The sequence below is a fragment of the Alexandromys fortis genome, unplaced genomic scaffold (genome assembly GCF_014885135.2).
Source record: "Alexandromys fortis isolate MF-2015 unplaced genomic scaffold, M_Fortis_MF-2015_v1.1 scaffold_13, whole genome shotgun sequence".
Lineage (NCBI taxonomy): Eukaryota > Metazoa > Chordata > Mammalia > Rodentia > Cricetidae > Alexandromys > Alexandromys fortis.
Genome location: NW_026067908.1, coordinates 12,860,849 through 12,886,244, shown reverse-complemented (window position 1 = coordinate 12,886,244; position 25,396 = coordinate 12,860,849). Strand labels below are relative to the sequence as shown.

The 25,396-nt window shown below is 41.2% G+C and overlaps 1 protein-coding gene across 7 annotated transcripts in view; it reads right to left on the bottom strand.

Annotated features, from left to right (window-relative positions):
- Dock7 (dedicator of cytokinesis 7) overlaps positions 1–25,396 on the bottom strand; it is a 185,533-nt gene that overhangs the window by 151,652 nt on the left and 8,485 nt on the right. For all 7 annotated transcript variants that reach the window (XM_050136364.1, XM_050136365.1, XM_050136367.1 and 4 more), the window contains exon 2: positions 3,158–3,263. In XM_050136364.1, coding sequence (XP_049992321.1) covers positions 3,158–3,263 — 106 coding nt within the window. The remainder of the gene's footprint in view (positions 1–3,157; positions 3,264–25,396) is intronic.

Genomic DNA, 25,396 nt, shown 5'->3' with positions numbered 1-25,396 from the left:
CTAGAATTTGTATCATTAAGTTTCTGAAAGCTGCCTTTATTTTATTTGTTGTTATTGGTGACTATCCTAGGAAATATTTTTGACCAGACTGTGATAAGTTAATAAGGATGCCCCCAAAACTTCCCACACCCTAATTCATGACCCCTGTGCATGTTAATGTGCATGGAAATAAAGTACAGTCAAAGTCCTTACACGTGTTTTTTAACACTTTAGCTTAAGATGGCGACGCTGTCCTGCATTACATGAGTGTGCTCTCCATGAAGTCATCAATATTCACTTAGGAGAGAAAGGTGACCTGGGCTGTATACACTGAGGAAGAAGCCATGTGAGGTGGAGTAAAAAAACATTTGAAGATTCTAACCTTAAAGGGTAAGGGATGCAGCTTCAGGTAAAGAAACGTCAGAAGCCACCAGAACCAGGAAGTGGCAAGGACTGACTTTCCCCCCAGAACTACTGCAGGGATGATGACCCTGCCAGACCTTACTCCAGTTCATTTCTGTTGACTTCAGAAACCCGGGCTCGGGACTGAGGGAGTAAACTTCTATTGTTTTGAGATACCCAGTTTACAGTCATCTTTAATGGTTTAATAATAACCACAGAATATTTAATATTCAGACCCTACTTATATTATATATTATTAGTAATAGTCATTGCATTTTACCCTGCCTGAAAATTACTTTTAAAAGATTTAAGTGTGTGTATGTGTGTGTGTATGTATGCTCTCTAGAGACTGCACTCACAAATTTAAAGCTAGTGGGGGTAGTCATCAAACAGCTCCCCCACAACCAAGTATGAGTTGGGTGGGGCTCAGAAAGAAGGATGAGAAAATATGAGACAAAGGTTTGTTTTTGAGGTAAGTCGACTGTGGTGGTATATCAGTGACTTTATTAAACCCCATGGAGTTTACTCTTTAAAGTGATAGATTGTATGGTAGGTGAGCTACAACTCAATGAAGTCATTTTTAAAAAGCTGAAACAGAACTTTATCCATTCATCGGAAATAGAGAAGAAACATGTCTTCAAGAAAGCAAAGCAACTTTGACCTAACTTCTAAATGAGCCAATGGTGTGAACACAGTTCAAAGTTAGGGGGGCAACGGGGGATAGAGCACAAGAACAAGGCAAGAATCTCTACTGACCTAAGATCAAATTCCATCTGCTGATAGTTTCCCAAATTCTAAAGTGAATGAATCGAGTATAAAAAAAAAAAATCATGGGCTGGAGAGACGGCTCAGTGGTTAAGAGCATTGCCTGCTCTTCCAAAGGTCATGAGTTCAATTCCCGGCAACCGCATGGTGGCTCACAACCATCTGTAATGAGGTCTGCTGCCCTCTTCTGGTCTGCAGACACACCCACACACAGACAGAATATTGTATACTGTATACATAATAAATAAATAAATATTTTTTTTAAAAAATCATAAAACCAATAAGGAAACAGCACACGCCCGACTGTAGATGACAGCAAGACATTACTGCTGATGTAGTTATGTGTGATAATGAAAGTGCCAGTGTGTTCAGTACTCTATCTAGTTCAGGGTGTCTGAAGACTTCATGATCAACAAGTACCTTTTCGAAGAAACTGAAAGAGAAATTTAATCCACACAGCACTGCACACACCCTCTGAAAAAATACTGCTGCTAAGAAGATTTGGAAAGTGGGGACTGGTAGAAAAGGTCAGGCAACAACAAAAAAGTAAAAAAAAAAAGTATGAATCCTGACAGGCTGAATTAGTAAGTAAAGAACAAATTTTTAAAAGATGCTATTTTTTTTTAAGGGAGAATTGTGAAAGCGCTCAAATCACTGGACTAACCCTTGCTCTTAAGTTTAAACTTACTCTAGTCAACAACGCTGAGCATCTTCTCTAGCCACACTCCTGGATACCGGGGTACAATAAGTGGACACCCAGATTTAAACAGCATTGAGGTTGTGCCAAGGGGTGAGATAACACGAGAGAAGATTAAAGAAATCAAGGAGTGGATGCAACAGAGTAGTTACACAATGCTCAAAAACTAAGTTCTTTGTGAGAACTGAAGAGGACATCAAGGGACAAGGACAGTAAAAAGTTAGTGGATTTGAGGTGTGTGAATCCTCAGTCAGGAGGATAGCTGGAATCAGGAAACCAGAATGAGAAGACGAGAGATGTAATCAGAATGGGGAGCATAAAACAGATTGCATGAGTTATAGTTCATAAAAACAAATCGGGTGTCTGGCTACGTGATCTTCAATAGCTGATGAAAGGCAAAGAGCTAACATCACCAACAACATACACGTGGGACTACCCCCATGCACCCAGAAATTCATGTATGCTAGACTTCCAACCAGCATATTGCTGCTCATAAAAGTAAATTCCTGCTTTAAGGTTTAGTAACACAAACAATTATAACAGGTCAATCAAACTCTTTTTCACACTGGCATATAATGTTTGTTCAATAATCAGTATGTTTCCTGAGCTACATGTAAAAACTGTAGAATCCCACCTTTTGTGTTTCGTGTTTAAGCTAGTGTCTCACATGTATCATACCCATGCCTCCATCTCCAGTGTGCTCAGAATACAGGACACAACACCACGCCCAGACACTCCAGTGTTCTCAGATTACAGTAAACAAAACCACGCCCAGACACTCTGTCCCCTTTTATACACTTTTCTAGTTTCCCACACTTGAACTTTAAAGTACTATAATTTTAAGATAAATGAAAGTTTGTTTTAATTCATATTCCTAACATAAATATGAGTTTAAATAAAAATTACTATCTCGTGATAGCTTCTTTCATAGGTTATGATTTATTTATGTTTATGATGCTTGGCCTACAATGATTCAATAACTATTCCCTTCTATTAAAAGGGACAGAGCTACGAACCCACATAGAGCTTACCCTCAATGCCTAACTGTAGAAGAGTCTAGTATTTTCACATAATGAATCTACGTATAAAAGCCCAGCACTGATTAAGTCCTGCTGTAGAGTTTTGGAATTGACTAGGACACCAGCACTTCTCTAGCACCTCATAACCCTCTGTCAACTTGAAAGGCAAGAATGAGTAGGCAACAGTGAAGGCTAACACTAGTGTAGAACCCAGTATACTGACTTCTCCAGTACTTTTTCATGGTCTCCTCAAGAATGCACTTGTAACACTCCATGGCTTGAATGTGCTACTTACTGTGGTGTGATGGGATATATTGCCAACTATGTTGAGGTTTTTGAGCAGCTGGGGGGAACCACTGTATTGTGCAGAGATCTGCTTTCTGACTTCAGCAGCAACAGTTCTAGAACAAAGAAATAATACATTACAGACACATGCACACCATAGATAGATAAAGATATATTTAAGAAAATAAAACATTTATAATGAAGGGAAGTACATTAAAATTTTGTTTATAAAATAACGTCTAGGCATATTAAGGCTAAATTCATAAAGAATCTTAACAATTTGGTTCTTGCTTATAATTATAACATCTTTTTCGTTTTTACTTTTTTGAGACAGGATCTCACTACATTGTCCTGGTTGTCCTCAAATTCACTATAACATCTTTTAATATTGATGGAGGATACAAGCAGTACAGCTAATTTTTTACATGGCTGGTTTCTAATGTGACATTTTAGGAATACAATCTATGATATCGTATAAGTTATAAAATATATACATAAGTTAAAATGTAAAGATTGAAAATAAATTCTAAACTATTTTATAAATCAACCTATGCTAAGAATTGGAAGAAAAAAGTCTTCTTTCTTCTATAATATTACTACCTCCTCATTTATGCCCCCAGAAAACTACTTCCTATTTTTACTTAAGTGACAATGTCCTCATACCCAGGTAATAAGAGCATCCCATAATCTGATCCTAATTTCTCTCCAGCCTTTCATATTATTAACCAAACTCTTTTATAATTGTTCATATTGTTTGAAAATTTCATATATGCATACAAGGTGTTTTGGTCAAACCTACCTCCATCCCCTCTCCTCTAATCCCTCCAATTAACCCCACACGACTGTTCCCGCTCTACTTTATACACCCGTTTCTAATCCACTGGCTGAGTCACCTTAGTTCTGCCCATAAGGCTAGGACATCTACTGAATCATGGATAGCCTTCAGCAGTGACTCTCCTGAACCAGTTAGCTCCAACAAGGTACTCATGATCTAGAAAGACACCCCAAGTTGACCTCTGACCTCTACATACACATGTACACGTGTACATCCACTTCCATGAACACACACACGCTCTTGCACTCAACGCCATCATGAAAGCTCTCTACAGCATACATCACACATGAATCCTTGACAGATGTAACCACAAAGGCACTACCATAACAGAAAAATCTTCACTTGAAAATCAGCAGGAGAATGCAGTAATACTTTAAGGTATTTGGTGGCCCTTATATATTAGTATTTTAAATTTATTTAAATAAATATTTTAAAACAAAATTTTAGACATTCAAATGGATGCATAGTTTACTAATGACTATAATCCTCAGTTTCCACAAAATTGTCAACCAAAATAATCAGTGACTTCCAAATCACGCAATAAATAACTTCCCATTATATTAATGAGAATTTTTTCAATGTAGGTCACAAATACAACAAAGACTACTATCCACAGACCTTATGCAATTGTATCTCAATGTCAATATCTAACCTCTACCCTGATTCTCAAGCAACTACTTCTCTATTTTATAAAACTTTCCTCCTATTTGACTCGTTACCAAAAAGTTAATCCTACTTCCTCTCGTTATCCCATGCACTTAAAGTGGTACCTACTTGATGGCCTGCTGTCTATGCAGGCGTGACAATAGTTTTAAGAATATTCTCAAGCTCACAGTTGGATTTAGAACCTCAATTTCCAATGAAGTTTTCAGAAAATCTCATTTTCCAAAAATTATCCAGAATTAATGTAATCCTTCCCCCTACTTTATCTCTTCAGTGTCTTTTTCCTTCTTTCACAACCAAATATCACATAGAAATTTCTTAAAGATGGTTATAAGCTAAATATGCAAGTCTAAGTGTTTTGCTCTAAGATTTATTCTCTAAGGCTCAAGATACTGAGCTGTTCATTTTTCACCTTATATTAATGTTTTGAAAGAGACTAAATCATGATTCATAACTGACAAAACTTGGAAGCAACTAAGCCGTTCTTCAGTGAGTAAAATGGATAAACAAAGTATGTCACATCCATGTAACAAATTACTTATTTGGAAAAGGAAATGAGTTATCAACCATGCAAGAAGAGTCAGTTCCAAGAAAAAGAAAGCAGTCTTAAAAGACTACATTTATGTAATTTCTGCTTTATGACATAATGAAATAGGCAAAAGTATGGACAATGACTCCAGGGGCTGAAGGGGAATGAGAGACGGGCATTTAGAAGCCGTCCTAGCCGGCTTTCTACTGATGTGATCACAATGACTAAAAGCAACCTGAGATGTTCTAAGGCAGAGACCACAGAGGAGTGCTGCTTGCTCAGCCTGCTTTCTTATATAACCCAAGGATGGTACCAACCATCATGGGTTGGTCCCTCCCACCTTAATTATTAAGCAAGAAAATAAATGCCCCATAGACCTGGCCTATGGGACAATCTGATGGAGGTATTTTCAAGGTTGCTTCTTTTTCCCAAAAGTTTGTGTCAAGTTGACCAAAAAACACACAATTACGAAAAACAAAACAAACAAACAAAAAACTCTCACCATCACAGAGAGGGAAACTACTCTGTATGACACTATAATAGTGGGTATATGTCATTATATATCAGTCAAAAACTCTGCTGTACTCTGTGGACTTTAGTCAACAGTGATTCATAGTAACTCCGGCTCATTCGATTAAAACTAATGCATGTACACACTAATGTAAGACGTTACTAGTAACGAAAACATTGAGAAGGTAGTAGTAATATAGCAGAAATCATCATGTTTCCAGAATTTTTAAGAGTAAGAACTTGGGTCTTTGTAGCCCCAACAAGCTAGATTTAGGCAGAGAAAGGAGATTTACTTAGTGTGGCCATATTGAGAAAAGGAGAGAGGAAAAAACCAGCTCAGTTAACTACGAGTGGGTAAGGGAGGAAGAGAAGAGCTTCAGAAACAGCTAGAGGAAGTCAGGTGGTAGTGGCACACACCTTTAATCCCAGCAGAGGCAAGTGATCTCTTTAAGTTTGAGGCCTGGTCTACAGAGTGAGTTCCAGGACAGCCAGGGCTACACAGAGAAACCCTACCTTGAAAAACAAAAATATAACAAAGAACCAGCTAGAGGTAAAGTTGAAAACTAGAGAGGGAACACAATTTTTTTTTCTTTTTGGAGAGAGAGAGAGAGAGAGAGAGAGAGAGAGAGAGAGAGAGAGAGAGAGAGAGAGAGAGAGAGAGAGAGAGAGAACAAGAACAGATTGAGGAAAGGGCAGAGGGCGATTTTACAATTGCCTTAGTTTGCAGGGAAAGACAAAGGCAGACTCTTTAATTGATGACTGGATTAAGCTTTTCCCTTTTAAACTTGAGGGTGGGCAGGTATACACACTGTTGATTGTCAGAGGAGTTCAAAGGACAGCCTTTGAGATTCCTTTTTCTCCTTCTACCATGTATGCTGGGGGAATGAATTCAGTTCACTGGCCCTCCACTAGGCCTTTTAATGGAGTCCATACAATACATGCATTTCTTTAAACTTTCTCTTTATTTATTCTGTCTTCCACATCATGCATCTCAATCCCATTTATTTCCCCATCCCTTCTTATCCACCTTCTGCCCTTGCAGCACCCCCCACAAAAAATAAAGGAAAAGTTTCGTCATGAACAGTGTACTGTGACAAAAAGAGTCACACAGTAACCACTTTTATCTATGTATCTATGTGCAAGTGTTCATTGCAAAGAGTCACCGGTCTGGTTTGAGGCCTCTGGTTTCTGCTACACTATCAACGCTGGGCTCTCTTGGATAGCCTGTTGTCACCCTATGTCATAGAGATCCTGCAGTTTTGGGTCTGCAGGAGTGGCCTTTCACATGCTCCCACAGATCACAGATGGGGTGGACGCAGGGGTGAGCCAACTCATAACCCTAGTTCTGGGTCCGCCAGCTCTCCCTTGTCCTCACCACCAGGGTGAGCTCTCCTGCACTCCCCTGGCTAGTTCACCCCTTGCAGCAATGGACAAGAGAAAGGGCAGGTTCTACTGCTTTCACGCCCCCAGGGTGGGCTCTCCCACACCTGGATCATTGGGGCCAGCTCTACTGTGTTGCCTAGGCCAGGTACAGGAGCCACTCTCCTGAGTGCTAATCCAAGTATTTTTTAATCATGATTAAAGACCTTACATTTCTGATTCATTTGCAAAACTGACAAAACAACAACAAAAAAATTCTTCAAAAAGAAATATAACCAATTTGGGTTTTGTTGTTGTAGAGATAGGGTCTCACTGTGCAGTCCTAGATGTCCTGGAACTTGCTTATGTAAATCAGGCTGGCCTCAAAGTCACAGAGATCCTCCTGCCTCTGTTTCCTAAGTGCTAAAAGGCATAAGTTACCATGTTCATTCTTTGAGATGTGAGAAAGAACTTAGTTTTGTCTCAAGAAAGATTGCCTATCAACTGACAATTTCAATATTAAAGAGAGAAACAAATGAGACAGTTACTTTAAAAAAAAAATGAGAGAGATTATCTTTTATTTAATAAAAGACGTACACAAGACAGTCCTCTGTGAAGTGGGGTCCACTCACTGACCTAAGTCCATTTTGCCCCTCTCTAACTCATCTTTACCTGTGATTTTTTTCCTTCTGAATTCTCCTGAGTCATTCCCTCCTACAGGTCACCTCGGATTCCAAGAACAGCTGATGTGCTTACTGTCTTTACAACAAGAGGCCAAACCATCGCCAAGTACCAGGGCCTCACAGGCAGATGATCACATGATGATGATGTCCAGCTCTGCAGAATTACCCCACTGCCACGATGGAGCCAATTCTCCTGATGAGAGAACCTAGGCTAGGCTATGTCCCTAAGAGGAACGATCTTCTCAAAATGGGAACTGATTTGTTCCCTTCAGGGTGAAGACTATTCTGAAGCTTTGTAGAAACAATCTCCCCACCCCCACTCTCCCCACACACCTTGGTTTGTTTTGGGGTTTCACTATGCAGTCCAGGCTGGCCTCCAATTTCAGTAACACTCCTTCCTGCCTCAGCATCCTGTGTGCTGGGATTGAAGGCATGACCACATGACAGGGTTCAGAACCACTCTTGAGATCATGATCAACCGTACTACCACGGAACTGCTTATCTGCTCAGGAAATCACCAGCAGGCAAACCACAACTCATGCTTATTTACATTCTCTACAAAAACCTCAAAGCTCTTGTTACCCCCTCGAAGACAGATCTCAAACCACTAGACTTTCTCTGTTCTTTCCTGTCCCCACACCAATTAAAATGCCTCTCATGCCTTTCAGCACTGCTCGCCTGTGGCATTTCAGGACGGGCAGCCAAGCCGCCTCTGCACAGAGCCCCAGATATAGGCCTCTGCAAATACTACAAATATGTATTACTTTCACATGCTGTCATGTTCCTAAAAGGGAATATCAGTAATAACTTGAAAATGAGATGTAATAATGCAAAAAAAATCATTTCAAAATAAGCTGTAACAGCAAATGTTCACTGCCCAGAGAAGGGACCTATTTCAAGCTCCTGAATATCCCGCCCCAAAAATACTCCATCTCTTAACCATACTATAATCCAACATATCCAAAAAAGGTACATTGCTTTAGGGAAGGTACAAGGCCCTCCCTACTATATATAGGCTGAGCAAGGTATCACCCATAGAGAATAGGTTCCCCAAAAGCCAGTACGTGCAGTAGGGATAAATCCTGGTGCCACGGCTGGTGGCCCCTCAGTCTGCCCCAGCCATGCAACTGTCACCCACATTCAGAGGGACTAGTTTGGTCCTATGCTTGCTTGTTCCTTCCCAGTTCGGCTGAAGTTGGTGAGTTCCTATTAGCTCAGGTAAGCTGTTTCAGTGGGTGAACCCATCATGGTCATATTCTCATTCCTCCCACTCTTCAGCTGGACTTTGGGAGCTCAGCCCAGTGCTCCAATGCCAGTCTCTGCCCCTGTTTCCATCAGTTGCTGGATGAAGGTTCTATGGTGACATTTAAGATATTCATCTGTCTGACTGAGTCAAGATCAGGCTCCCTCTCCTCTATTGCTTAGGGTCTTAGCTGGGGTCATCCTTGTGGATTCCTGAGAATTTCTCTCGAGCCAGGTTTCTTGCTAACCCTATAATGGTTCCCTCAACCAAGATATCTCTTTCCTTGCTTTCATCTCTGTCCTTCCTTCTCATCTATCCCATTCCCTCAAATTCTCCTCACTCCTCTCCTTCTTCCCTCCTCTTCCACTTCCACCCTCCCTTCTCCCTCTACCCCCTTGCTCCCAATTTTTCCAGGTGATCTTGTCTGTTTCCACTTTCCAGGTGGATCTATATGTTTTTCTTAGGGTTCAGCTTATTCCTTAGCTTCTCTAGGATCATGAAGTATACGCTCAATGTCCTTTGTTTATAGCTACTATCCACTTATGGGTGTATGCTCCTCAATTATACTATGAAAATTTGTACTTGCGTCCAAGAAAAAAAAATCCAAAGTTTGATCTAGTTATCTTTTTTCAACTCTCCAGTTCTACAAACTCCCTCACTGTTAACACAAATCACAGTTTTGACACAAGAGATAACTTTGCTGGGCCACGTACAAAAGAATGCTGGAAACCACCAGCAGAAGACACCTATCAAACTATGAAAAATAAAATGTGTTCTTTACTGAGAAAGGGTGGTTTCCAGTTTTGAACTTGGAGATCTTTTTAGTTTGTTTTTGTTGTTGAGACAGGGTTTCTCTATGTAACAGCCCTGGCTGTCCTGGAACTCACTCTGTAGACCAGGCTAGCCTCAAACTCAAGAGTTTCTCCTGCCTCTGCCTCCTGTGTGCTGGGATTAATTAAAGTCATGCACCACCACCACCACCACCAGGCTCATATTTGGAGATCTTGAAGTATTGTTTCAATATATAAATTTAAAGAAGGAATCAAAATGGCACAGGAAGGAATCATAAGAATGACAAGAAACAGGAAGTTAATGAGAACTATCTGAAAAGGTTTTTAATCAAAAGTATTTTGAAATACAGAATAAGATTCTGCCAGAGAGTAAGATGACTAAACAGGATTGACTAGAACTATAGGTTTAACAAGACAAGCAGAGATGAGGCACAGTAGCAAGACTACCTGGAAATCTACTTCATCTCAGCATTTCTCATTGCCAAAGAAAACCCCAAAAGCTGCCTGTGGATCCAGAGCCTTAACTTTTCTGGTCTGGTGGAGATTGTCTTTTGTAGATGGAGACTGCTCTTTTGTTCCCAGCCGTTCAGACCCAAATAATCACACAGAAGATATACTAATTACAACACTGCTTGGCCAATAGCCTAGGCATATTTGACTAACTCCTATATCTTAAATTAACCCGTTTCTATTATTCTGTGTATCACCACAAGGCTGTGGCCTACTAATAAGGTTCCAAGGTGTTTGTCTCCTTTGGCAGCTACATGGCATTTGACTTCACCTACTCTCTACCTCTGTTCTGATTTCCTGCCTGGCTTTGTTCTGCTAAGTCACTGACTCAAATAGATTTATTCATCAACCAATAAATGCAACACATATACAGAAGGACATTCCACGTCTTTAAGGTTTTTAACAGCAAAGATGTGACTGAACTGAAGGGGAAATGAGAAAGCAAGTTGCTCTAAGGGGCTGACACCCTCCAGTGAAGGAAGAAGCCAGCTTTAGAGAGAGATCCTGTTTCCCAGGGTAGGACCCACTGGCCACCAGTACAGCTGGAGAAAACTCAGTGTACATTCTGAATGAAGAGAGGAACTGTCCAAACTCTCCTAAGAGACTGAAGTTAGTGACCAATCTGATACCTTTACATTTCCTCTTTCAGATGAGCACTAAGAGGGCCAAAATCTCCTATTTGATTCCCTTCAGTACAATCCAGATTTCCTAAGCACACAAGAAAAGATTTGGTTACTGAAAAAGACATAGGAGTTTTATTAGTGTGGTGCTTTGAAGGAGAATCTAGTATGTTTGAATGCTTAATCCCCAGTTAGTAGAACTATCCGGGAAGGATTAGGAGGTGTGGCTTTGTTTGCAGGTGTGTCATTGGGGGTAGGCTTTGAGGCTTCAAAAACTCATGTCATTCCCAGTCTTGCACTCTCTCACTGACTCCACCTTAAACATCAGGATGCAAGCTCTCAGTTACTGCTTCTGCACCATGCCTGCCTTCCACCACACTCCCACTATGGTGATCATGAATTAACTCTCTGAAACTGTAAACCAGCCCCCAGTTAAATGCTTCCTTTTTTAAGCTGCCTTGGTCATGGTGTCTCTTCACAGCAATAGAAACTAATTAGGATGGATGCTTAAAGAGGTTATTGAATGTACCCAGTTAACTCATCTTGGAAAGAAAACTCTTTACAACTAGCTTCTTAGAGTAACAAAACCCCCAAATTTAAAGGACCTCATAGCCAAACTAATGGGCCCATGTGTCTACTATCAAAAGGATAACTAATTTTTAAGGAATCTACCAGTAGCCCTATATGGTAGTTTGAATACCATTGGTCCCCATAAACTCACAGGGAGTAGCACTATTGGGTGTGGTCTTGTTGGAGTAATGTATGGCCTTGCTAGAGGAAACGTGTCATTGTGGAGGTAGGTTTTGAGGTCTCCTTTGCTCAAGCTACATTCAGTGTGACACAGAGTTCACTTTCTGGTGCCTGCAGATCAAGATGTAGAAATTTTGGCTCCTTCTCTAACACCATGTCTGCCTGCACACTACCATGCTCCCTGCCATATTGATAATGGACTAAACCTCTGAAATCATAAGCCAGTCCCAATTAAATGTTTTCCCTTTTAGGGCTGCTGTGGCCGAGCGATGGTGATGTACACCTTTAATCTCAGCACTTGGAAGGCAGAGACAGGCAGATCTCTGTGAGTTTGAAGCCAGCCTGGTCTACACAGTGAGTTCCAGTACAGCCAGGACTACAAAGAGAAAGACCCAGTCTCAAAAAAAAAAAAAAAAAAAAAAAAAAAAAAGAGTTGCTGTGGTCATGGGGTCTCTTCACAGCAATAGAAACTCTAACAAAGACGCCCTACTAGAGAAATGAGAACACAAACCAAAGGCACACTGCCTGGAAATTACTGACAAATGGATTTACAGTCAAGTTACTGGCCCCAGGAAGCTCTTAATTTTTGTCAATATTTGCCAGCTAGAAGTAAGCTTTCCTCTGCAGAACAGAAAAAGCTTAAGTTTTAAGAGTACTCTTAGAAGAAATGACCCCCGGTTTGCATTACCCACATCTAAGACAATAATGGTTTTAGTCTCTTATTTCAAGCATAGCGTATGGTGGGACAGAGAGATGGCCCAGTGTGTACAGATGTTTGCACTCTGGCCTGGCAACCTGAGTTCAATCTCTAGAGACACATAAATGTGAAAGAGAGAGACAGAGCCTACAAAATTACCTGTCACCTGACTTCCAAACACTCGCATGCGTGTCCACACACGTGCAGCACACACGCACACACCATTTGAGGAATACAATGGGAGATACATGCAGCATGGAGACCCCGTCATCTGATAAAACTGACAGGGCCCAATTTTACACTTAAGGTCACACTGGTCAACTGTGGAAAGGCTTACAGAAGCTGGTCATTACTTCTGTCTGTTGCTGTGCTCACACATCAGAGCTTCCCCAGACAGAAACTAATAAAATGCTATGTGGAAGGTCCTTCTAGAAAACTAGCTCTGAAGGGGCTCCTTGGTATGGAAATCAGCAGGTAATAAAATATAATCAGTTGAGAGAAGAGGCTGTAAACCCTTAATAGGTACATAAACCTATTAACTTCCATTTCCTATAGGGTTAAAACTTTAACCTATAAGCCAGGGATGAGGTATATTTTAAAATGGGAAGTTGAGGTCCCCTCAGGACTAGCCAAATCCAATTAGGACAGGATATTATATATCTTAATACTATTCACTCTTCCCTTACATTACAAGGTATATCTTCCTGGATTCATCAGATCAGAATCCTGGTGATACAAGAACAGACCCAGGTGAGTTACTAAGACTCATGCAGAAACTAAAGGAAGGAGACCTACCTCCTAGTTGTTCTCATTTGTACAGTCTCCTCACCTTCTGAATACTGACCGTCTTTCGTGTTAACCAGCAACTCAAAATGGATTTAATGCACTGCACTGTAAGAGAACCACAAGCATCCTTTTTGTCTTTGTCTTCTAGCTGACCTCTTGGCTGAGCTATGTTTTGGACTAGATTCCCCCAGGACTAAGCCTCTATTTTCTGGGCTACTTAAGTTGGGAATATCAATGATACTGATTTCGTTCATAGTTTATGTCATAATTAAATAATGCTTTAAAATATTGTAGTAAAGCAATTATTAGAGAACTCAAGCTAAGGTGCTAGGCTACTTCTGGCAACCCACAACCTATAACGCATTATTGTCAACAGGATTTCACACAACTACTAGGAAGATACTGAACCCTCTGCCAGTAAGCCGTTTAGGAATAAGGAATGAGATGTGTCTAGACAATACTGAGCCACTAAGCAAGGTGGGCATCTTTGGGGGGAAACATATATATTATGCACTCTCAAAGTATCCTTTTCCTATTTTTTTTTAGTTTTTTTTTTAGTTTTACATATTAATCCCAGTTCTCCCTAACTCCCCTCATTCTGCTCACTGCACCTTTCCCTCACCCTACCTCCCACCCACTCCCCAGAGAGGGAAACCTAGAAAGTCTGTCCCATCACCACATTGAGGCCTCACTAAAGTCCTCCCCGCTGTGTCTAAGTTGAGAAAAGTATCTCGCCATAGAAAATGAGCTCCAAAAACCCAGTTCATATACTAGGGACAGATCCTGGACCCCACTGCCAATGGCCCCATAAACTGCCCAATCCACCCACTGTCACCTGAATTCAGGGGTCTAGTTCAGGTTCCGCAGCTGTCAGTCCAAAGGCGGTGAGCTCGCACTAGCTCAGGTCAGTTGTCTCTGGGATTCCCCATCATGGTCTTGATCCCTTTGCTCATATTATTGCTCCTCCCTCTTTGACTAGACTCCGCAAGCTTGGCCTAGTGGTTAGTTGTGAATCTCTGCATCTGCTTCCATCAGTTACTCGATGAAGGTGTGACAGTTATGGCAGTCCTCAATCTGATTACAGGGGAAGGTCAGTTCCGTCCCATCTCCACTACTACTTAGAGATTTATCTGAGGTCATCCTTGTGTTTTCTTGGGAATTTCCCAATGCCCTGTTTCTCACTAATCCCATAATGGTTCCCTCCATCAAGATGTTTCTTTCCTTGTTCTCCCTCTCTGTTCTTCCCCGACTTGATCTTTCCCATCCCTCGTGTTTTTAAGATATAATTTTATAAGAAAGCTTAGCATGCTCAAAAGTGTATCCTGTCCTGTCTTCCATCTTAACATTTCAATATGTATGCCACTGACACAAGGCTAAACCTGTCCAAAAATGCCCAATGTGTATGTTTGTGTCTGTGTGTGCACACATTCATGTATGTGCACTGTGTATATGTGTCTGTGTGTGTAATATGAATTCCACTGACACAAGGCTAAACCTGTCCAAACATACCCAATGTGTACGTTTGTGTCTGTGTGTGCACACATGCATGTGTGTGCAGTGTATATGTGTGCCTGTGTGTGTACAATAGCACATGGATGAAGATACATTCAGAACTACACATAGAAAGACACCATAAAACAATTTAAATGTCATTCACCTTTTTTTGAAAGAATCTCTCAATGGCCTGGGACATGCCCATTAGCTAAGCTGGTTAACCAGCAAAACCCAAGAACCCACCTAGCTCCACCTCCCAGCACTAGAATGCAAAGTACACAACACTGCACTCAATTTGGTATGTTGGTGTTGGGGACCTAGCTCAGTTCCTCATGCTTGTGTGGCCAGAACTTAACCAACTGAGCTATCTCCCCAAATTATATTTTGGCTTATGGTTTCAAAGTGTTCAGTACCTGGTCTCGTGTGCTTGGCAAATGTCATCCACCCTGGTTTTTTGTTTTTAATGGTCTCATGGCTGCCATTGTGGTGGCAGAGATGTATGGCAGAGGAGTTTCTTCATAGACAGGAAACAGAGAGAAGAGATATACATGAAGAGGCCAGAGCAAGATACAGCTCACAGGAACACACTCAGGGTTCCACTTCCTCCAATTACTCCCCAGTTCCTATCACTTAGCACGTCCTAATAAGACCATCATATTATGGATCTATCAAGTATCTATTAATTTCCTTATGTCAAAACCCTCACACTCTAATCTCTAGAGATGCCCTCTGAGACTCACCAGGTGAACATCACTAACTACCTAGGCTTTAATCCAATCAAGATGATAGTCAAGACAAACTATCACAACCATCTTTCCTTGAACTATGATCTTAAATTGATCATGCCCAAGAATATACTCAGTCCTAAAAGTCTTACCCACATGAGTATATATAAGCTGACGGAAAAAAAACCTCCATCCTTCTTTGTTCGAGAAAGGCATAGCTTTGGAAATAGCCTTCAGCTCCCTTGCTTGCTACAGAAAATAAATCTTTCTCCACTTTTCTTGGCTGTGCTTGTTTTGACAACACACTCATTATATTATGAACTATATCCAACTATACCATGGATACAGAGCATCCCAAAGCATTCAAGGAAATACAGGTTCCAAAAGACTGGATCAAATAAGAACTAAATTAGTAAGTGCAGCAATCTACCAGTAGACATGAAAACCCTTGTCTTAGCTGCAATCAGCTTGATTCCAGCCACAGGGACGCCCAGTGACTATAATCTTTTCTTTTGACAGAAGCACAGAAATTGCAAAGTGGTTTCTCTGGAAAAGCAGCAATGCAACAACTGTGCACAGAATGTGGTGGGAGAAAAAAGCACAGTGCAGCATCAAGAATCTGGCCCCTCGAGTTCCCAAAAACCTGTAAAAGACTTGGACACAGCCCCTGTTCCCACTGTTAGGAGTCCCATAAGAAGACCAAGCTACGCAACTATAATATATATTCAGAGTATCTAGGTCAGTTCCACGCAGGATCAGTGTCTGTGAGTCCTTATGAGTCCAGGTTAGTTGATTCTGTTGTGGGTTTTCTTGTGTCCTTGACCTTTCTGACTCCTACAATCCTTCCTCTCCCTCTTCTGCAGGATTCCCCAAACTCTGCCAAATATTTGGCTGTGGGTCTGCATCTGTTTCGAACAGCTGCTGGATGAAGCCTCTGAGATGACAATTGGACTGGGCACCAATGTGGTCACAGGAGACGGCCAGTTCAGGCTCCACATCTGCTATTGCTAGGGCCTCGATGCACCAAACATCACTCAAAGCTATACTTAATATTCAGGGACACTCTATGAAACAAGGACCATATAAGGATACTGAAGCTTCAAGGTCATTACGGTTACATAATTAACTAGGAAAGGTGCCAAGTTCTGAACAGAGAGATGCCACAGTTAACCACTGTTAATCTGCTATACAGTCCATTCTGTGGATACACCGAAATGTATTCAACAAGCCTCTATTCATGGACATTACACTATTTCTAGTTTTCCCAAACATTATCAATAGAATGTAAATTCTCCAAGACAAAGAACGATTTTTGTCTAAATGGAGAATTATAGGTAACTTCTGTCTTCCTTTTGGGCCTTCCAGATTTCCAAATTTTCTGTAACACATGATTTTTTAGTGAGAAAAACAATTTTAGAAACTATAAAATGTAAAATAACATGCCTAGCCTTAAAAAAAGATAGGGCGGGGGGGGGGGTAAGTTATATCTATAACAGGCCTAGCTATAAACACCCATCATTCTAGTCCTTTAAAGATTAAGTTCTAGCATGCCTGAGCAACAGTGTAAGGCACTGCTTCCAAAAGAGAAAAAGTCATACAGGTGTACAATGTATCCATAATATATATTATAGAGTCAGATACTATACACATACTTATACTATAGGTACATTATGTATGTGTAGCATATAGTATAGATAAGAGTCAGACACACACACACACTTCCCCGGAATCAACTTTCCAAAAGCAAGCAATTCTGGTTATAGTTCATGTTCGTTTTTTCTCTATTTGCCCAAACTTAGTTCACAGCTCAGGTAAAGACAGTTAAAACACCTAATTACAAAATATAAGAGCGGTAGGACATTCCATTGGCCACCACTGTTACAATCCGTCTCCAGTCTTTCCAGGATGTTGAACAGAATTCTAAGCTGAGGGATGGAGAGATGGCTCAGAAGTTAAGAGCATTGCCTGCTCTTCCAAAGGTCCTGAGTTCAATTCCCAGCAACCACATGGTGGCTCACAACCACCTATAATGGGGTCTGGTGCCTTCTTCTGGCCTGCAGGCATACACACAGAATATTGTATACATAATAAATAAATAAATGAATAAATAAATAAAAAGAATTCTAAGCTGAGGCACCATCTGTGGGTCACGTTTATGTGAACCTGTCTAAAGTCTTTAGGATGAGCCAGAGGACTGGACCAGCATGAATGAACACTGCAAGCCAAGGAAAATTAAACTCAGGCTGAGACGCAGACAACAGGACAGAAAGAGTCCTTCTACTTGATGTATTTAGTACCTCAAATATAACTCCTTTCCTGAGAGTTATATTTGAAATTATATATATATTTCAATATGTATTGAAATTTTAAAAAAACCGATGAGAGCTGTTTCATGATTCCCATCTGATACAATTTCAGGATACCTGTCAAAGCCTTATGAAGTACTATGTATTTCAGTGTATATCTACTAACTAACACACAGTAACAACACTGCTCTCCACTTTATAAAGCATATTAAATTATAAAACAGTAGGGGAAACTCAGAAACAAAGACAAAAAAACAGTATCTGTGAACATTGGCACTGACCTAAAATTAACAAGTAGAAACAGGCGGAAAAAAGTCTACAGTAAAAAGTCAATCTTCCTCCTCAAAGTAAACAAAGAAGATTAAATACATAAATATCCTTAATTCCACCCTATTTCTTAAGGCTCATCTTGCTTATAAGCATATAAATCATATTCTTCATATGAGCTATATATATTAATAAATCCTGACTTATTTTAAAAAATTTTTTTTCTTTTTCTTTCTGTTTTTGAGACAGAGTTTCTTTGTGAAACAGTCCTGGCTGGCAGTCCTGGAACTCACTCTGTAGACCAGGCTGGCCTTGAACTCACAGAGATCCGCCTGCCTCTGCCCCCCAAGTGCTGGGTGGGATTAAAGGCATGCTCCACCACTGCCAGATTTGGGGTGGGGGGGTTGGGTTTTTTTTTTTTTCCTGTTTTTAAGACAAGGTCTCTCTCTCTGTACCCCAGGTTACCAAACTCATAAGATCTTCCTGCCTCAGCTCGAGTGCTGGGACTACAAGCACAAACCACCATACCTGGCTTATCCTAACTTTAAATACTTCCTAAATCTGTTCTCTCCTACCTCTTCCTACAGTATTTGACTACAATTCGTACCGTGCTTGTAGCCAGGCATGGTGGTGCACAACTTTAATCCAGCACTCGGGAAGCAGATGCAGGGAAAAGTCCCTATGAGTTCAAGAACAGCCTTGTTTGCATAGTAAAATTCTTTGGAGAGGGGGCAACAATACAAAACACTTGTGAAAATCTGAACATTATTTTGCTTAGATCAGAAAGAAAGCGAGGATTTCTGCTGCTTCAGCACTACACTGGAGGTTGTTGCCAATGAATTAGGACAGAAAAGAAGAATGAAGCCTGAGGAAGAGTAGAAGTGGCAAACCACTCCAGTCAGGAGACACCAGTTTTACACTTCGAGGCTGCCACTCTCAGCTAAAGGTTGGATAAAGGGTATCCCTTGGATAAGGCAAGCCCCAAGTCCCCAGCCCTCAACACCTGAATTAGTTTAATGGAAAAGAAACGAAGGAGCCACAAAACATCAAGGGTATGGAGAGCTTGCCGGTACTCTCTACATTATGTTCCAAGGAGACATTGCTATAGTGGCCATCACCGTATCAAAATTCCAAGCCAATGGGAAACAGGTCTGACCGTGGACCTTACCTGTTCTGTGTCAGCTAGATGAGCCCTCTGAGGCAGCAAAGGCTACAGAAGCTTATCAACTGAGAGATAAGATAGAAGAAACTGTCCTTTCTCTCTCGAGAATCAATCAGCAAGCAGAGACGTGGGAGTGATGCTTACAGGATGGATTACACTGGGCAAAGATCCACCCCTGGGGCCATCTTGAACACTACTTGCAAGAAGTTGGTTGTAACGATCACTTCACAAAACACCATTTCACACCACCAGGAAGAACCAAATACTCTCTAAGATTTGGTGAGGACTCAGGGAAAGAAGGTAAAAATCAGCAGAATTTGATGATAGGACATCTGACTGACCAGTCAGACTGAGGGGACCAGCAACAGTGACACAGACAGCAAGGCTGTGGCAAAGACAGTGCAGCCATTAAAATGCTCGCCACACAAGAACCTGAGTTTGACCCCAGCATCCGCAAAAGAAGCTGGGTGTCTCTTCAGTTTGCTGTGAGATTACATCTCCTGGGAATGGCAGAAGCTACACCATAAAGTCTTACGAACATGACTGCCTAAACATGAGCTGAAAAGTACAGCAAAAGACTTGCTAAAGAGGACAGGGAGAGCTCATGGGGCTCAACCCTACACAAAGGACTATAGCAACTAAGGAAGGCTGGGAATGGGAGAAGTCTTCCCCAGGGGAGAACACACCAATTAGTTATCCAGAATCAAATGGTCAGCCCTGAAAACATACAAACAAGTAGCATTATACAGACTAAGTTGTATTTATGCATTTACAAATATGTATGTATGTAATAATAATTAATGTAGCACAAATTCTAATTGGTTTTAATAATAAAAACCCAGAGAGAGAGAGAGATAGGGGTTAATGCTGAAAGATCAGAGAAGCAGAGCAGCCAGCCACTAGTTCTCACCTCTACTGAATCCTCAGACCAAAAGGGAGATCCTGTTCCTACGAATCCTCAGACTGAAGCCTGAGTTTCTATCTTCTCCCACCTTATATTCCTCTCTCTGCCCAGCCATATCCCTTCCTGTCTCCACCTCCCTAGTGTTGGGATTAAAGCCATGTGACTCCCAAATACTGGGATTAAAAGTATGAGCTGCACAGCCAGGCTGTTTCTCTTTAGGACTAGATCAATCTCGTGTAGACCAGGGTAGCATTAAACTCACAGAGATCCGTCTGCCTCTGTCTCTGAAGTGCTGGGATTAAAGGTGTATGCCACCACTGCCTGGCTAACTAGTGGCTAGCTCTGCACTCTGATCTTCAGGCAAGCTTTATTTGTTAGATCACAAACAAAATATTACCACAAATTAATGGGGGAAAAAAGCCTTGGATTTGAAAGAGAGCAAGGATGGGTGTATGGGAGGATTTGAAGGGGAGAAAGGGAAGGGGTGAAATGACATAATAATTATACTATAATCTCAAAACATTAAAAAAAGTTAGGCTGGGCATGGCAGCATACACGTATAATCTGATTGGTAGTCTAGCCAAATTAGAGAGTTCCAGCTTCAACAATAGACCTTGTCTCAAAAAACGCATGGGAAGCAGCTGAAAATGACACCTGACATTGACCTCTGGCCTCAACATATGTACACAGACAAACAAAGGACAAGGACACACAGGCAGGTGGGCACACACATATGGGGTGGGGGCTACTGACTTTGTTCCATGGAGGGTGCTCCACTCATACAACAGACAAATTTGGGAACTAAAGGGGCAAGAAAGAGAGCAAGGGTAAGAGAGAGGAAATAAAAATATTCAGATTGAAAAGCAATCAAAATTATACTCCACACAGAAAATTCTAAGAAAAAAACCCATGAAAAGACAGTAAAATAAACAATTTTATCAAGGTCCTAGGATAGTACTTCAGTACTCAAAAGCAACAGTTACTTACATATTCTAGCAATGAAAACCCAATTTTTAAAAAATTCTTTGCATGATAACATCCAAAACAAAAAGTTTAAAACAAATTTACCAAAAGAACATGATGAGAAGAGTAAGCCCAAAAGAAGGCAGAGGTGGCAGTCTAGTCATTGAAAACTCCTGCTGAGAGGAAGCTACACAAGAGCCTGGGAAATGGGCTTAATAGAGTATCTGCCTAGCGTGAGGCTCTGGGTTCCACCCCGAGCACCATGCATACTTGAAATCCCAGCATTCACGAAGTGGAGGCAAGATTGGAAGTTCAAGGTTGTCTTGACTACACAGCAAATTCAAAGTCAGCCTGGGCAAATGAGATGCTGTGTCAAAACAAAACAACATCCCATTTAGGACCAAGCACTACACCATCACCTACTCTCAACTGGATCACCCCTCCCAAGATGGAGAAACAACAGCGAAGAGGAGAAAAGAACTTAAGAGCCAAAGGATGCGGAGATGCAAAGCAAACAGACGTCTTCTGGACTTGGCATGGCCACCACACTCACAACCCACTGCAGCTGTGGTTTATCTGCACAAAGCCTGCAGAGCCCACCAACACCCATCATGGGTGTGGGAGGGGTCTGAGGGTGTGTTATTTTCAGTGTTAAAGCCGCTGATAAGTGATCCTTTCTCCCCTTGCTCCAGTAAATAACATCCTACCCGTATCCACAAAAGGAGCCCTAATTAAACTCAATACATCAAACACACACACACACTCACTCACACTCCATAAAAAGAGGAGTGCTTGTTGGAAATAAAACATTTCAGCAGGAAAGAGAAGGGAATGGGGGACAGAAAACAAATAAAATTCATGTAGGCAGGCAAAGCACTCATACACATAAAATAATATAAATCTAAAAAAAATTCTCTAAAGAATTAAAACCAAGTGTTCAAACATACCAGCACAGAAATGTACAGAGGCACGTTCACAATGGCCAAAAACAGTTACCAAAAGTTCATTAGCTTTGGAAAAACAAAATGTGCTACATAAAATGGATTATTTAAACATAAAATAAAAATGGCAAAATGTACTACAGTATAAAAAAACATGAAAACATTATGCTAACTTTTAAAAGTCACACACAGAAAGACCTCATGCTACATAACTCCATTTATGTGAAATGTTCAAAACAGGAAAATATAGAGATATAAAAAGTAGATCAGTGTTACCTAAGGTTTTGAGTAGAAATGGAGACTGACTAAAAACTGGCACAAAACATATTTCAGGGTGATGGAAATATTCTAAAAGTGGATGATGGTTTCATAACCATAAATTTACTAAAAATCATTCACTTACATTAAATAAATAATGTTTTATGGCATGTAAAAGATACCTAAATAGGGACAATGAGAAGTCTCCCAGGGTAAAAAGACTTGCCATAAGAGTTCAGCCCAGAACCCACATTGGAAGGAGAGAACCAAATACAGAAAGTTGTTCTCTGACCTCCACATATGCAACTTGGCACGTGTGTGTGTGCACTAACAATAAATAAAGTTAAATTAAATACATCCACAAAGCTAGGTCTTTTGTGGCTGGGCTTCTCAGAGGAGCTAAGGAAAGGGTGTGGTGGGGAGGGTTGGAAAGAGAAGAGCTAGTGCAGAGTGACAGAGACAGTTGGAACCCTGAGACATACACCGCTCTCCCTGGATCTTTAGCAGAAATTATGGCAATTATCCAAGAGCTAATATAAATGAGAGGGCTAGTTCAGTTTTCTGGTGCCATGAGTGCATATGTACGAGAAAGCCAAAATCCAAACACGAAAACATTCCTATGAAGGTTATGAAAGTTCACTATGGCCGTGTGAATGAGAATGGTCCTCACAGGTTCATATGCTTGGTCCCCAGTTAGTAGAACTATCTGGGAAGGATTAGGAGGTGTGGCCTTATTTGCAGAGGTGTGTCATTGGGGGTAGGCTTTGAGGCTTCAAAAACCCATGTCATTCCCAGATTTGCACTCTCTCACTGACTCCACCTTAAACATCAGGATGCAAGCTCTCAGCTCCTGCTTTAGCACCATGCCTGCCTGCCACCACACTCCCCACCATGACGATCAGGAACTAACTCTCAGAAACTGTAAACCAGCCCCCGGTTAAATGCTTCCTTTTATAAGCTACCTTGGTAATGGTGTCTCTTCACAGCAATAGAATAGTAACTAAGATCTGCATTTAGGTCTGAGCTAGGCTTTTCAAAATTAAGTGACAGACACCCCACAGCCAGCTAACATCAAGTTATGATGGTATTGTGGAATAATCCTTTACACTGTGTGAAGGTGTGTTACTATGACTGATTTAATAAAAAGCTAAACAGCCAATAGCTAGGCAGCAGGTATAGGCAGGACTTCTGGACTGAGAGCTCTGGGAAGAAGAAAGGTGGGGCCACCAGCCAGAAGCAGAGAGAGAGAAAGAGAGAGAGAAGCCACAAGCCACCTGGCAACACACAGACAAATAGGAATGGGTTAATTTAAGTTATAATAGCTGGTGGGTCAAGCCTAAGCTATAGGCCAAGCTCTCATAATAATGTCTCCATGTCATTTTGTGTGTGTGTGTGTGTGTGTGTGTGTGTGTGTGTGTGTGTGTGTGAGCTGGCGGTGCAAGAAAAATCTGCAATGGTTGGTTCTCTTTGAATTTCACCAGTTCCACTTCAATTTAAGGAAGAATATGGGACAATTAAAATGATTACTTTGGAGGCCAAGGAAATGGCTAAGTTAGAAAGCTTGTTACCAAGATGAGGACTGGGGTTCAGATTCCCAGCACCTACATAAATTCCACATGAAGGTGGGAATGGAGGAAACCCTACCTCAATAAATAAGGTAGAAGGTGATCAACTAAAACACCAAACGTCAATCTTGAGCATGTGCGCACACACACACACACACACACACACACACAAGTAAATTAGGAAAATGTTGAAGTTCATGTGTGTGTATGTATTTGTACATGTGAAAGCATTTGTACATATATGTTTCTGTGGAGGTCAAAGGCCAACCTTGGGTGTCATTCCTCAGGTACCATTCACCTTGTTTTATGAGATGAGGGTCTCTCATAGACTTGAAGCTCCCTGATTAAGCCATACTGGCAGGCCAGGGCGCCCCAGGGATCAAACTGTCTCCAACTCCCCAGGTCTGAGTACATATGCACACTACTACACTAGCTTATGTATAAGGGTTTTGGAGACCAATCTGAGGTTCTTGTGCTTGCAACAAGCCTGGGCCATCTCCCTGGCCAGAATTAACTCTGAAGAGCGTCGTCAACTTGGTATGACCAGCACTCTCACCTTCCTTCCTTCCTTAGAAACCTGTTTGTAATGAACTTACGCCCTGAGATTCAAGAGGGGCTGACATCGTTCACTACACCTCCCTCCAAGTCAGGAAAAGGGACGAGGAACCCAGGACTGACCAGACTCTTCTACATTCTTAAACACAGCAGTTGGTTCAAGGAACTACATACACCTGAAGAAGACAGGAAACTGAACACCTGGTAGAAGTGCAAGCATTTTGGTTTCAGTTTTTGTACAAAATCTGAGATACAAAGATAGCAGACCTACTGATAACACCTGTATCCCCTAATCCGGTCATCAATTTATAAGAGTGAGCACTTTATGATTTAAGCTTCTATAATTGCATATTAAAAACTCCTTTGGTAGAGAGAGAGAGAGAGAGAGAGAGAGAGAGAGAGAGAGAGAGAGAGCGAGAGAGCGCGAGAGCGAGAGAAAAAGTAACAAGACAGGAGCTGGAGAGATGGCTCGGCGATTAAGAGCACTGACTTCTTCCAGAGGACCCAGGTGGCGGCTCACAACTGTCTGTAACTCCAGTTCCAACACCCTCACACAGACATAAATACAGGCAAAACACCAATGCACCTAAGTAAATTCTTAAAAGAAAAGGAAAAACAACAAGACATCCAAAGTGGCTGCCAAAAAACCCAAATGACACAACAAAGCAGGACTTAACCCTGGAGTCTGAGCTGCTTAAAACAGGAGAAAACAGGATTGTAGGTAGGTACACTTCTGGCAAAATCCAACTGATCCGAGAAGTCTCTCTCTGTCCACAGATACTCCTCACGGCCAACAAACACACCTGCCAAATGCTCTCCCAGGTTCTTTGTGAAGCAGCAGCCAGGAAGACATGCCCTCACCTTCCAGCACTCCTCATCTCCCTGAACCGTACCTACTTCCCCTTCTTCCTGATGCCCTGGGATTGTACTTCCCAAACAAAGCTTTGATTCTCAATCCTTAGCCTCTGTTTCTAGGGAATAAAGTCTGAAAGAATTTCTTTAAAAAAAAATAATAATCACCTCTCAGTAACTGTCTGGCTCAAAAGTGAAACACAGAATGCTTTGCCTTTGAGCTCACAACCCTAACAAGAACACTCAACATTAATACAATGTTAAACACCAATAGTAATAGC